Source organism: Ciconia boyciana, chromosome 6 (assembly GCF_034638445.1).
Source record: "Ciconia boyciana chromosome 6, ASM3463844v1, whole genome shotgun sequence".
Classification (NCBI taxonomy): Eukaryota; Metazoa; Chordata; class Aves; order Ciconiiformes; family Ciconiidae; genus Ciconia; species Ciconia boyciana.
The window spans coordinates 16,524,190-16,539,536 of NC_132939.1; the positions used below are offsets into that span (position 1 = coordinate 16,524,190).

A 15,347-nucleotide genomic window follows, 5' to 3' on the forward strand; every position below is an offset into this window, starting at 1 on the left:
GAGAGAGTTAGTATCATTTATTACAGTAATAAAGATAACTGGAACAAGATACAGTTTTCCATGTATTCAACCACATCTATATTCTCAGATCACTAATAGGAGCATCCATGCTGAATTTCACTGTGATGATTCAGGGTCAACATGCCTTAAGATGATATGAAAGATTGCTGGATTTTCAAGACTGTCCTTTTCTTTTTTGTAGCTACAGATGAAGAAGGTCATATTTCCATTGATCATATACTTTGTTATTTACTGGCAAACTCCAAGATATGAGATATGCCTAATCCAAGCTCAGGTTAAGTGCAGTTACATCCCCCTGTCTCCTACAATGCTTTAAGATGTCCACTTTATCACAGTGAAATCTTTGGTTCTAGAAAATAGGATGGGGTCATCAGATAAATGTTTGCATGGCAAACTAGTCCTGCCCATCTCCGGGTCTACACTCATACCTAACAGCTACCACATTTAATATGTACAGGGAGTGGATGTGCAAGACCACGTGCAAGTGGATGGAATGGGAATGCTTTGGACTCCCATGCACTGTGTCAGCCACACGGTGTAGTCGTTTCTCCAACTTGGGTTCAATGTGGTTTGGTTTTTAAAAAAAAAAACTTTACTTCTCCAAAAACCCAAGAAGTTCATGTGATGTAGACCTTCAACTGAAAATTGAAAAAGGATATAGAAGATTTGCCACTTTTGGTTCCTGTGTGTAGAGCAGCTGGTCCCAGTGGAATAAAGGCAAGGATAAACCCATCTTCTCTGTGAACACCATGGCAACAGGGAATACTGCCACCAAAAGCAAAGTCCGCTGTGTACCAGCTCAGTACAAACCTCCATCACAAGGAGCGTTTCAGGCTGAGTGAGCTGAGAGCACAGCACAGGCACTGCAGTCATGTGGAAGCAGATAGCAGGAGGGAAAGGACGCAACATTTGCAATTCTTCAGCCCTGCTGCAGACCTCCTGAGAAAGTGTATGCTTCAGGTCAAATCAGGTCTTAGAGACACCCTCTACCAGTCAGTGAACCAGCCAGCAGCACTTAGTGAGAAGGCAAATCCGCATCCCTGTGGAAATGGCAGAAGACTGATTAATTTAATCCCATGCCCTTTCTAAGAAAAGATAGTACGAGACAGTGAGGGGCAAAATTTGTACAAATGCACCAGTGTCTTCTTCCTTCTTTGGCAGAGAAAAGGAGGAGCAGATTCCACATGTCCACCCCTCCCCTGATCACAGCAGTCGGTAGAAGTAGGGGGGAGAAGGGGTTTTCTGCAAAGCCTCTGCCTTTGAGGCAGCAGAAGGGCAAAAGCTCAGTTTTACGACTCTTGGCCCCAACACAATTTACCATTTACAAACTAATCCTCCTCCATTCGAGAGCACAAGGCCTGCTAAAGCTCTCATGTCCACTTCTCTGATTCTTCATTGTCCACACTGACAGAGAGAAGCCGAAGACCTAATCGGTGTGTAATTCAATCGCTGTCCAGGCTGTGTCACAGCACAATGCTCTGCTTGTAGTGCCACGGGTTAAGTCAGCCAGCTACTGTTATGCACCACAGCAGGTGTGAAGAATGTCACTCGCTCTAACTGCATGTTACCACTCTGTCAAGGTCTGTTTCTGACGCTACTTTCACTCACCACTTAATGATTGTTTTTCCTACTGGCAGCAAGCTAATTGTCGGCTGTATGGTAAAAGGGCGCCTTCAGCATTTTTGACCCTGAATTGGGAATTCCTGCACAGCATAACATGGGCCTCATACAAAGTAAAACCCTCTGTTCTCCAGATCCCCAAAACATGGAGCCCTGTTAAAAAGCTCTTTATTTCCTTAGTCTTAATCCAGCAATTAGTAAGTTATAACTTATTACACCCAAAGTGCTTCACTCTGTTGTTCCTCACCAGGCAACACATTGGACATTGCCACCCACCTTTTGGGAATGGCTTAAATCCGCAAAGCTCCTTGGTACCTACATGTACATTAGCAAGAGACAGGTGCTTCAAAAAATTCTTATCCACATGTAGGTGGTTAAAAATCTCTGGAAAACAAAACTAAATGTGCTGCCACAATTAAATACAGATCTCGGGCCACTCTGAGAACGGCATTTGGTTTGTTTTTAAAAAAAAAATTTACTACTCTCCGTTTTTACTTTCTACAAAAATTTACTTTCTACAAAAGGAGTAGAAAGTTGCACTTCCATTTTTCTTGAGTCATACCACAGTGCAAGGAAGCTGAGGAAGAGAACTAGAGAGGAAGAAAGCAGGGCAACACCTGCCAGTTCATCGCCAGCAAAGCAGCAATAGGTGTGTGTATCACCCAGCCATGCTACCGGGCAGATAAGGAGACAGTGGGGAACTATTGCTGTTAAACCCACAGCAGCACGAGTGAACTCTAATTTACTGAAAGTGGCAAAAACATAGGGACACTAACCAGGAGCACATCAGAGGATGTCTTCCCCTCGCACAGATGTACAACACGCACTTTTAATAGTCACATGTGATGTTTCTTTCCATATATAACAGTGACATATCCAAGGGATGTGAGCACAGAAACCCCCTATTCTAATGCATCTATTTCCTTAACAGCCTTGAGAATTTCATTCATGTAGAGTTTCTGATGCTATTTCTCTAATTCCTTTATTTCCATGTAGAAGCAATACAAACAGGAGGAATACCTGACGGAAGAGCTACACTGGGACAGAAATTGTACAGGCCTGTACCAGCAGGAGTAGTTTTTCATCTGAAAGAATGAACAACTGAAGTCAGCTGGATAACCTGACCAATCCAAGAAGAGGATAAACCAAAATGGAAACAATTTCCCTGCCATCTCATAGACGATCTTAAATCAATATATTTGGCTCTCTAGAGTATTTCTATGTAATTCTGTACAAGAATTATGGTTACCAATCTTACCTAATCCTGTAAAGGGATGAAATACTTTGTCACACTTTCAGATCCTGGGAAGGCAGCGAGGAGATGAAGACGATCCAGCTTCTTACCACTTGTTACAGAAAAGATCACAATATTCATTATTCAAAATATGAATTGGACATCTGTATTGACAATGTTTAACAGGTCTTGCTTAGTGCTGAAGCCAAGCTGCTCATTTCACCCATACTCATCTACTGTCATCATTGACGGCTGATTTCCAAACATGGCCAGACACCAGTTTACATGGCAGGGGTCATGAGACATTCTTGCATCCTGAATCAGGATTTAGCAATGCCATGTGCCAAGCCTTAGAAGCATGCAGAGCATTTGCAACTGAGCACCTGCGGAAATCCCATTTCCTGACAAAGAGAGGCCTCCAATATTCATGTTTTTCTCCTGCTCTTAGGCCATGCTGTAATAAAATATGGCCTGAATAATCCTTTTATAGCTACACAGGGAAATGTCCTTGCTTAGCATTTACCCCTCCTTATGGAAGTTCAGTGGGAACTCGGTTGAGTAATCAGCAAAGATACACAGAATGAAAAACCTGGCTGATGGGATGTGACCGAAACCATGCACAGGGCAGGGATACAAAGTGGACATGCAGGTTATCAGAGAAACTGGAAGGACTCTGGTAACTTTAGTGAATATAGGTAAGAGAAGAGGAACCTAAGGAGTCACATTAAATTTGGTGTTAATGCTGACAGTGCCATATGCAGGCACAGCCAAAAGAGGGACCAGTGCACACTCATGGAAAGGAGGCCAGGAGGGCTGTTGCTAGCAGCATGTGAATAATCAGAGAGCACAGGACTGCACAGAGACCTCTCTCCGGTCTGTGAGAACAGTCCAAGGGGAATAAGTTGAAGGCAGGCTGGAAGGGACTTAAAGGGGCTGGTTGTGGGCCAGTAACGGGAACAACTTTGAACAGCTTACGCTATAAGACTTCCTGCTCTGCAATACACTCCTAGAGTAGCCTCCTGCTGTCCGGGTTGCCCTTAGTCTAAGCTGCCTTCTTCCCTTTGAAGGCCATGATGCCCTTACCCCAAGAAACATGCCTCCTTGTTCTGTCCCCTTCACTCTAACCTGGGGTTGCTGCTGCTTTACCTCTGACATGGGCTATCTGTGCCCCCTCCTCAAACTCTGGCTGCCACCTCCGCACCATCCACATCTCTATATGCCCCCACATTTCCTCCTCACCCTCCATTTCCCTGACACTGTCCCCTGTGGCTGCTTCATAACCCCAGATTATCTCTGCTTTTGTTTTCTTCCCTTGCTGCTGGCTTTGGCAGTGTGAGTGTGAAGCCCAAACTATCATATGTAGCAGACTATTAGCCTGTACACGGTTCTGCACCTAATCTCACTTTTGCCAGGCCGCTCACTGGAGCTTTAAACCAACGACTCCAAACACCAAACAACTGTGAAACACTACCAGCCCTCAAAATTTCTCACACACCACCATGTACCTGTATCATATTTTCAACTGACAATACAAGTTTGGCAGTTTAGAGATCAATCATTTGTCATGGCCCTGCTGGTATTTAGTGGTCCCTCAGCCTCATTTTGGGAACCATCATCCATCACGGTGCTGTGCAGGCTCAGTGGATGCAGAGTGACAGCCACTATTTCCCATTTCCACAAGGAAATGCTAGAACAACTTTTGTCTGCTAACTGCTGGGTACAAAAATCAGGTCTCTGTGGCACACTCCCTTTTCCTTCCTTCCTGCTGATCAGCTCTTCCTCTGGGTATTTCAGGGGACCTACCCCCTCCTCTTGGCCATGACAGTGTACATTCAAACAGCTGCTAGGGCTGGATGAAGCACCTGCTCTGGGCAACAGCAGCTGGAGTTCATTTTGGGTCCAAAGGGCCGAGGCCGAGCAGGCTGACTGCATGTGCACTAATCCAGTATCATCACCAACTCCACCAACAACAGGTGCCTCTTTGAAGAGGGAGGGAAAAACTATTTGGGGAGGAATCAGAGCTTTATAAAGGACATTATGGGCCAAGTCCTCAGCTGGTACATGCTCAGTTAAAGCACGTACTGTCTTGAAGTTATATGAGTAATGCTTGTATACACCAGTAAAAGATTTGGCCCACTCTCAGTGCTGCTTCTCTTTTTTGTTTTCCTAAGGATTTTTCACCTCCTCTCTTTGCTCTGCACTGATCTTCCTTTAAAAAAAGAAAATAAACCTTCCTGTCCTTTGCTTCAGACCAAACAGCTGAAAGTCACAAGGTACATATACCAGACTTCACCATCCTCCTCTACATAGGTAACACAATCTTACCGTTGCCTGACAAGATATGTCCCTCAGTCCTGTTTGAGTCCTGAAGTCCAGATCATGAGCATGCACCAACAGGAACAAAGGCGATCCCATTCTGGAAAAAATCAAATCAAACCCCGTCAAGGTCCCTTAAGAGAAGTCTTTCAGCACAGGCATTGTAAGAATTGCCATGCACTTGCTCAGGCCAGTGATCCACATAGCCCAGTGCATTATTTCAATGTATGGCCACTACAAAATGACATGGGAAGAACGCAAAAAAAAACCTGCCAGAAACAGTTATTGGCCAAATTGGCTCCAAGGAAAATTTTCTTCTTATCTCATTTTGCTAGAAGTTGGTTCACGACCCAATGCATACAAATCTCTTTTTTAAGTCCCTCTTAGTGTATTATTGATAAATGCTTGTAATAATGAAAGCCTTTAGGTTTTTTCTTTTCTGAGTCCTGCCACTCTGAGCTCCGAAGGTCAGTTCTGCAGATCTGGTCTCACTCCTTGCAGTTACTCTTGTGCCTGTTTCTAGAGAACCTGGAAGTTCTCCGGAGCCTGGCAATGGAGCTGGATTTGCAAAGGCAGCACTGCAGACAACTGCCAAAAGCACTCTGCTCACACAACATGAGTAAAAGCAGGCTTTCCAAATTCCTGTTGATGCACTATTGGAGGGAAACATGACCCTGCTACAAGCTTCTCACATGAACCAGTCACAGCTTTCATAACTTTGTATTCCAAAATTTATTTTCCTGAACTGTACATCTTTAATTCATGACTTTCGCAGATTTAGATTCGTTTAAGTCACTTTCCCCTTGGGACCATGTCTCAGCTGGATTGTATAACAAAAAGAAGCAAAGCGGAGACAGTTGAAGGAGCAGAGCTGGTGGTGAGAACAGCACAGGCAGAAAAAACAGTCTCCAATCCGTAACACTTACTGGCATCTCATCCACAAGTACACACAAATGTAAATTGTACTGGGTTGGCCTGCCCATTGAAATAAGTCTCTGAGAACTTCCCTTCACAAACACTGCAGTACAAGCTAGACAAGGCCAGTCCCTCACCAATGAAGAGATATTCACACAATCACACAGGAACGTCCAGTGCTAGAAACATATTCTCAGCTGCTACAGACTCACAGATTCCCTTTGAGGCTTTAGCCACAGTTCCAAATTTGGAAAACATCAAAGCATGTATAAGCATACAAAGAAGGCAATATTGCACACTTATGCACCAGTTTTGTCCACATATATGCCTGAGGGAACCACATGGCAATCACCACTTTGCACACTTAATAACAAGCAGTATGGATACCTATATGTTACTGCCCCTCACAGCAAAAGCAATAAAACACTCCTAGCATCCGAACAGCAGAGCTCTTCCTAACCCTCTGAATCCTCTCTGCGGCTTACTGTCACTGGGCACATTTCACGCAGGCCAGCTGCACAGGATTTATTCAACCAGTTTTGGAGTATCAAAGCTAACTTTTTTTGTCTTTGCCCCAGGCAGGCACTTGGTATGCAGGCTTTAAATCAGAGAACAAAATGTTCTGTGAAATTTGTAAATACTCAGCACAGTAATTTCTAAATTCTAAAAAAGATAGCAACTGGAGCTAGTGGTTTAAAAATCAAAAAGTAAAGCATTTCACTGCATCACTGTGAGTAATGCCACTGTGTCCTAAAGACCAGAATGAATAGCTTCCCAAGATTATCAATTAATGATGATGACTGCCTTAAGTGATAGGAGCCAAACACACTGTGAGTTACACCTCGTAATTCCGATGAAATCAGGAGATTGCCCAACTAAACAAGTGCTCTGCATAAAGACTGAAATTGAAAACAATTTGTGTGTTCTTTGCAAATTGGCACAAAATACTTTGCCTGGGACATACTGCCACAAACAGACTACAACCTAACACCTACCGTTATATGATTTTTATAATGTATTTAAAGCCATTAAAATGGAATTAGGCAGAAAATGATAGGGAAAGACATAACCTAGGGAATCACGACACACTATGAAGGATAATATGTAGATGGCCTAAAGGAGGTGTTTTGAGCAGAAAGCAGCAATAAAGGGCATTTGTGACTGGAACGAGAAGAGGAATTGGAATGGGAACTTCACTGGAATTTAGCATAGCCTCTAAGGTCTATGATATTTGAGTGAAATTATCCACTTCTGTTTTGTCTGATTTGCCACCACTGAATCCATATTAATACAAAATTTAAAACATTTAGTTGATCAATGTTCACATTAAAGTTTCAAATAAAACCTTTTCATATTTTTTTCTCAAGCAGTTTCACTTAAACTTTGAAAGGATTATTTTTCAAACAAAAACTGTGAAAAGGGTTCAATGGTTATTTTTTTGGTGAATACGAAAGCTAAAACACTTAGAATCATTTTCTCTTCACCTGCAAACATTTTGCACACCTCTGACCACATCTGTGGCTTTAATTTCTTCTCTCTTAAGCCAAATAGCAAGTGGCATCAGTCAAACCATTTAACTCCCAGGAGTACCTGTACTTCAGAAGCAGGTGTTCTTGGTACTAGCAGGGACTCTATGAACACTGATTATCGGTAGCACACAGCAGCAAGACAATAAATGGTTTCTTGACCTTCATTCCTTGCCCATAGTTTACTTCTGCTAGCCCAACTATTTTGAGTATGTACAGAGTGCATCTGCTCATGCTCACCTCGAAGAGGTAGGTCTGATGCTCCCTCAAGGGCCATCTGGAGCGCAGAGTGCACCTACCAAAGTTTACACTGCCTGGAAGGCATTACCTGCAGCCACTGATTTCAGATGGCACAGACTGTACAAAAAAAGGCACTGCCTTTTTCAACATGTCAAGTCTTATTTTCTCATTTGTCCAAAAGTAAGTACAGATTCTTATCCACAGCTGTGGAAAGGAAGGTAGAACAGAAAGGCAAGGTATACTAATCATGACAGACTTCAGGCAGTTTGGGATTGCACAACCCCCTTATACAACATGTTGCCTGGGGTGCACCACATGTTTTCAGAAATTCCACAGAATCCCCTTAAATTTGCTCCAGTGCTGAGACCCAGTGGCTTCAACCTTCAATAAGTGACTGGACTTACAATGCGCCACGGACAAATTGCAAGGATGAGCGTTAAGTTTGCTACCCTATGCTTTTTTAAATGTGTCTTGAAATAACAGTTGCAAAATCTCAAAGGCAGATGAACCCTGACAATTTATTCTAACTTACTTCTAAGCACAGCCTCTTTAAAAAAATCAAGCGGGTAGTATCAGCCAGTACCACTTGAAATTAATAGTCCACTTACAGCTTAAGTGTATTTATAAGAGAAGAAATGGAGATTGAAGGGCCAAGTATCATGCTGCTGACGAGACTGAAGCTTGCTTAGCCTGGCTGACAGCCCTCTGCAGCCACCAGGCAGAGAGGCAGGGAGCACAGACAGCCCCCAGGACTCCAGCTCTCCTTGCTGCCTCTCTGCCCAAGCCAAACCGCCGGCTTCCTGAGCGCTGGCAGAGGCAGGGCTCTTAAAGACACAGATGAGCTGAGAAGCCTGTTCGGCACACCTAACAATTTTGTAAATACAAGGAGAAAAGACTAGGGGAGTACAACTCAGTGTAGATGAATTGTCAACATTTAAAATTGCATTGGAAATAGTGATATACGGCTCCTAGACACAAGTTGTTAGTGGCCGCAGTGCAGTTCTACCTGCAGCCCCAGCATTAAGAAGTCTACGCACATGTACACAGTCACGCACACTCAAACACGGCCATATGCAGCTTGACTTGAGATGCAACAGGATAGCTGAAGGTGTCAAACATAAACCAGGTTAAGGCAGGACAACAGTCACAGCCAAGAGTCTACCTATGCAGTTAGCTGAGATGCAGTTATATCTTCTAGGCTTGACTGCAGAGCTCACACACACACACAGACCCCAAACCTACTGTTAGCATGGAGCTTTCTTGGGGGCCCACAGAAGGGAGGGTGGGAGCAGACGGAGAGGATGAGTCTGCCTGAGCACTGTGGTTGTGGCGGCAGCTGGAAAGAGCCTACAGGGAGAGACAGAAGAAGGGAGGGGTGCCTGGGGACCAGCAGGAGGGTGAGGGCAGGTGCTATGCGGGCAGGATGTGCCCTGAACACCAAAGTCACAGGGCAGCTCTGAGCATCAGCCACAGTGGCCACGGCAGCAACCTGCTGCGCTGCAGGGCACTGGGCCTCTCCGGGCCCCCGCAGCACCCTGCCAAGAAGGAGTTGAGGCTGCCTGTCTCCTCACCACGCTACCTGAAGCAAACTCTCTGCTACTGGAAGGGTCCCATGGTAAAAGCAAGCATTAATTACAGATAATCTAATTGAAACACTGCAGAGAAGAAAATAGCATGAATTAGGAAACCCTTCTATACCTGTTCTGTGACACAAGGTTAAAGATAAGCTTTGCTTGTATTTCAGAAACTCTTACGAACTTGTCTTCTATGTTTGTTTTAGACACGGCACAGACATGCCCACGGGCTGTGGGCATATTCTGTTTGAAGGACAGATTTCAATGAGTAAAGTTTCGAAGAATTCTCTATGTATCACAATGGTTTATATTATTCAGCGTTTGGGAAGTTCCTCAAGGAAGAACTTCACTGCAAAAGAAGAAAGACAAATGAGCCAACTTCTCAATATCTGTGCCATGCAGACTTGTGCCAAGGAAGCCTATGGAACTGAACTGCCCAAGATAAAAGTTATATCAGAGGCGCAAAGTGTCGCAATTTTATCACGCTACTGATGCAAAGTGGGAAAACTGAATGAAGGTAAAAAAGACATGGCTGTTTCCAGTACAACTGAAGAACATCCTCAAACATCTCAACTGGCTTTAAACACTGCAGTAATGGATGTTTTGCAAATACAAAAATATCAATGAGAGGAAGAAAATCTTTTTACTCTCTAGAAAAGGAAAGCAATGGAAAACTAAGCTTTGGAGTATTTGAGGCGAGTGCCAAAAAAAGGCACTTCAAAAATTACTTCCAAAACCAAAATCAATCCAAGTATTTCACAAACAGGATTTAATTGTGGTACCTCATTTTAGTAAACTGAATACATATAAAATACGTGTAGATACGGCACTGTATAGTAACTTTCAGTACCTATAAGCCCAAAAAATAGGCTCTTCTCTGCTCTGTTTGATACCAACAAGATCCAAGACTCTGACTTCAAAGGGACTAGGCTTTAACTTTTACTTTTGGGAAATCCTTCTCTTGTATCACTAAAACATGCTGATTTCACAGCACTACAACAAAGTGGACCTTTCCATTTGCTCAGTGACATACAGACAAAAAGCATTTTCCAGACTGTCTGCCTCACAGCCTGGTCACAGTGCTATTGTCACTCCAGGGCCATCTCATGTTTTGCTGATGACTACTTTTACTGTGAGACAGTCAAAAGAAGTTACTTTTCTATGCTTACTTAAGTAGTAACCTCCCAAATTTCAGGCTGCTTTTTTAACTTTATGAGTCATACAGTGCAAAAAGGCAACAAAACAACTCAGAAGTCTTGCTGGCTTTTCCTCCATGGAAAAAGGAAATAAAAAAGAGTGGGATCAGATAAAATAGTGAAATGAAGCACCTGTTGAGAATGGAAAAGCATACAGATAAACGGGTTAAGTGACTTCAAGTCCAATACAAGCAATTGTGAATTCACGGGTGTTCGTATGAATCATTCTCCATTTCCTGCCAGAGAGCTTAGGTTTGAAGTTAATTATGAAATAAAATCGTGAATGAAGAAGGCTAATTCAGGCACACATATCATACATTTATTTATTTATTACTTTTTCCTCACCTAGCCCTCCATTTTCATCACAGCTATTGATGGGCACTGAATGATCACGTAAGAAAAAAGCTTGGCAGCATTAAATACACTATTTGCAAAGCACATGAAAAATCTGTCACAGCTAGAAAGAAGCTAACAGATGGTAGCTGGATAGAAGCAACAGACACAACTCTTGCTACCTGTGGTTAAAGAACAAATATCAACTCCAGATTACAAAGTGCTGCTTTTAAAGAGCCTAGCTTTAAATGAGAGGGAATCAAGGTAGAAAATGGCCAGATACAACTGTATATTTGCAAAGTAGTCTCAGCAGGAAGGGTATTTTCAGATGATTGCTAAAGCCCACTGACAGTAACAGTACTCTCTGCTGCACTCTGCCAAAGAATAAAAAGAAGGGGGGGGGGGGAGTGCATGGTGAGGGCGGGGGGTGTGCATGTGGGTGTGTGTGTAAGAGAGCTTATTTTGCTGGAATTTTAATTGCAGTTCTGTATACCATGCTATGGTTGTTTGGCTTCCCACTCTGCCATACACTTTCAACACTCTTTAAAATGTGTTGTACTAAAATCATGCCAGATCATAAAAATTAATAAAGACTTCTTTCATCAAGGCATGTGCCTAACATTATGCATTTAAATAATCCTAGATTATGGGAATAAACAGGGTCAATCCTGTCACCAACCCTATTTACGGATGTTGCCAACCCTTTTTGCAACAACTTGCACATAACTCTCTGCTCTTGCTTTCCCTCGGTCAAGATCACTCAGTGTCCAACCCTCTTCACCCCAGCATCAGTTCATTGAGGAAATCTGTAAAGTACCTTCATACTTCAGGATTTAGTGAGAATAAGGATCTAACCCAGATTCACTCGTTGTATCAAAGTCATATTGTTACCCCAAGTGAGTAATAACTTTCCTAAAGCATACAGTTTGGGAGAGAGATGCAAGACTTTCCCCTTCAGTTTAGGGCAGGTAGGAAAAAAAACAACCTTTCTTAAAAGCAACGCTACCTGATAGCAGGCAGCTGCACTTACTCCATGCCATGTTGAAATGTTATAACTAAGAAACTGAACAAAGTGCTTGTTCCCCAGGACACAGCATTTCTTGAAAACCAAGACTTGAGATCACAAGTTTTTGGAACAGATGAGACTTTTCTCAGTCCAGGTGCGACCAGCATGTGATACCACTTCATCCTATGTAGCAAGAATGCCTACATTACTTTGTAATGGAATTTTTCCACAATACATTTGATTACAGTACAAATGATATGTATTTCCTTTAGTTCTATGAAGCACAAAGCAAAATAAATTGAACGGTGTTCTCATAAAAAGAGGGGTTAAAGAACATAGGGAGATTAAGAACATTTAGAGTCAGTTTTCAGATCAGCCCCATACATCACTGGTGGCCTTAAGAAATGTCTTTGCGTCTTAGTTCTCCATCACTGAAATAGGATAACTTAATACTGACTTCCAAGGGACCAGAAGTCCACTAATACAGATAGAAGCATCTCTGCGCTGATATGCTCAGAAATTATTGTCACGAATGCCCACCTAACAAAATACAACTATAAACTTTTCCACAGAGACCCTAGCTAACTTGCTTTCTATTGCTATTTCACACTTCAAATTATTTGGACTGTCCACAGAAAGGAGGTCATCAAGTAGCCTATTTAGATTAGGATGTCAATACATACACACACACAGACACCACACTCACTCTTCGTCTTCTGAGGACTCAAAGGATTATTCTGGAATAATAAAACACTGGCAACTATTTTACTGGCTAAAACAAAGACAGTTAGAATGGAGGAAGCTAAAAGGTAACTGCCAGAAGTACATCTTCCCAGCAAAGGTCCTAGTGCCCCAGCAAAAAAGAGGACCCTTATTGAGAACTTCAGAACAAGGCAATATATTGTTGAATTGTCTTGTCAATGAATATATTGTAACTTATGAATTTAGGTACTTACTTGCAAACATTACAGGCATACCTTACTCACATACAGTTTTACTCAAATGCTTAAAATAAGCATATGCTTAAATATTTTTTTAAATGGGAACTTAGCACACTGTTTTACATTTTATTTGCTGAAACTTCTAATTTAACTACAGCATGAAGAATCAGAAAAATGAAAAAATGGACAATTACAGCAAACAAAGAGGGCTGAAGAGCATAAGAGATGGAGGCACCGAACCTGAAGTACGTAAATTTCTCATGAGCAATTTTCTCACATATTTACATGACTACTCTCAGATGATGTGTGCTCTGCTCTAAGTAGTCAGATCCAATAACAATTAAAATGTGCAATGGAATAACGATTCTGCCGTTAGCATCCTGGGTTTGTGGGGGAGTGGGGTGATCTGCTAGAAAAACATTCCACAGAACGGCACGTAACATTAAGCTTACTAAACAGAAAGTCACTGAACAGAAAATTATCAAATTCGAAGGGTGTTGAGATTACTCTTATTTCCACTCCACTGGCTTCAATCTATTAAAGGTAAATAAATGCTCAAGCAGTAACATGCAGAGCTCCGTCCATACAGTAAAGCAGCTGAAAAAGTAAGAAACCTGTGTTCTGAAGTTACTGTACAAACTGAGGATTAAGTTACTACTACAATACTGAAGGTGGTTTAATCTGCCTAGATAGGACCAGTTCGACACATTTTTAGCACTAAATCAAAGAAGATAAAGGATTTACCCTGTAGCCAAGCCATATATAGATACACTGTTAAGTTCCCAGGATTTTTTCACAGATTGCTCCCTCCCCATGACTGCATCTGACTCCAAGTTACCATCAGCTGCTCCGGCCTCGACTCTGCCACGCTGCGCTTTCGCACATCACTCACTACTAAAAGTGTAGGCGTCCCTGGCTACCGACCCTCAGATAAGCTTTAGCAATGACGAGTCACCGGTCGGCGCTTCCCGCCCGGGCAACCGACGCCTGGCAGAGGGGACGTGCGCTGGGGCTGAGGGGCGAGGTGCCGCACCGCTTCGTGGGCTGCCGTGGGCCGGCCGGGCACCTGCCGACTCGCGCCCCGCCGGCTATTCGCCGCGCAGGCCGGGCTGCAGCGGAGATCGCCGAGACGAACGAGGCTCCCCGGCCGCCTGCCCACGGGCACTCACGAAATGGCGGCGCTCGCCCGGCCGCCGCGGCCCACCCCTCCCCCGGCGGCGGCAAGGGCGGGCAGCCCCACGCACCTCCCGCCGGCGCGGGCCGGGAGAGAGGCGGGGAGGGGGCGGCCCGGCGCCGCCGTGCGCGGCAAGGTGTGTCCCAGGTGCCCGGGCTATATCAGGCGGCGCGGCGGGGCGGCGTGCCTGCCCCATGGCGGCGCCCGCCATGGCCGAGCCGCGCTCCAAGCGGCCCCGCGTCACGCTGCCCGCCTGCCCGGCGCACCGCCCGCTGCCCGGCAGCCGCGTGAGGCAGAGCTTCCCGCCCGTCGTGGAGGAAGGCCTCTGCGGTGTCACCGGCGCCCTGCTGGAGCTCGCCTACTGCCTGCAGGCGCTGGTAAGGCGGCGGGCCGGGGCCGGGACCGGGCGGGGAGGCCCCGGGAGGCGGCCGAGGGCGCAGCGGGGGTCCCCCCTCGCCCTGCGCGTGCAGCCGCCGGACACGGGCGGCGGGGTGAGGAGGGGGCCGGGGCAGGTCCCGCCGGCGCTGTCGGGGGTTCAGGAGGGTTTCAAAGACGGGCGGGGACGGAAGAGCGGTGCCTGCCCCGTTACTCGACCCAGCGGGATTTGGGGGCTCTCTTCGCACCCGGACCCTGCAGCGCAGCAGCACTCCTGTCAGAGCCGCCCGCCGGCTCCGGCTCTGCGCGGCTGCCTGTGCACTTACCCCGGGGTGGCCGCTGACATGGCTACAAAAACAACGACGAAGGTCTGGAACAAGAGAGTGATGAATCAAGCACTCGTGTATTTTGGGTAATTCACGCAGGGAGTCATGCCTGTGGAAAGAAGGACAGGAACAGGGAATGCTAACAACCTTGGACTATAACTCTTTGGTGGTTTTTCCCCAAACTTTGTACATGAAATAGTCGTGTGGGTAACTGGTGAAATAACAGTTTGTGAACATTGCTGTCGGCTTAGAGCTTTTGGTCCACAAGCAGGAACGTTGGACGTGAATTTAAAAAGTTATCTCTGATACTGTGTAACGTGCATACCAAAACTGTGTCTGGCTACATACCAGATATTAAGGTAACATACGTTTTAACAAAGCCATTAAAATAAAAAAAAAATTATCAATGCCATCCCTTCTGATGCCAAGCATCCACCGAGAAGCAACACAAACTATATTCAGTGTATCCCCAAGATCCTTTGATCAAGCTTGGTGTCAAGTATTAGTCCTATAAAAATTTAGTGTATGCAGTAAAACCTCTACATGTTAA

At 44.6% G+C, this 15,347-nt stretch overlaps 1 protein-coding gene and 1 long non-coding RNA gene across 5 annotated transcripts in view; one reads left to right on the plus strand and one right to left on the minus strand.

The window, feature by feature from the left end:
• Window positions 1-15,347, minus strand: part of LOC140652978 (uncharacterized) — a 25,538-nt gene continuing 10,191 nt past the window's right edge. For all 4 annotated transcript variants that reach the window (XR_012042994.1, XR_012042993.1, XR_012042991.1 and 1 more), the window contains 4 exons: window positions 14,798-14,906; window positions 5,201-5,291; window positions 2,900-2,987; window positions 1-1,061 (listed from right to left, as the gene is read on the minus strand). This is a non-coding gene — a long non-coding RNA (uncharacterized lncRNA). The remainder of the gene's footprint in view (window positions 1,062-2,899; window positions 2,988-5,200; window positions 5,292-14,797; window positions 14,907-15,347) is intronic.
• LOC140652977 (ferritin light chain-like) overlaps window positions 13,738-15,347 on the plus strand; it is a 7,063-nt gene continuing 5,453 nt past the window's right edge. Inside the window, exon 1 of the mRNA XM_072864479.1 lies at window positions 13,738-14,473. Coding sequence (XP_072720580.1) covers window positions 14,291-14,473 — 183 coding nt within the window. The 5' untranslated portion in view covers window positions 13,738-14,290. The remainder of the gene's footprint in view (window positions 14,474-15,347) is intronic.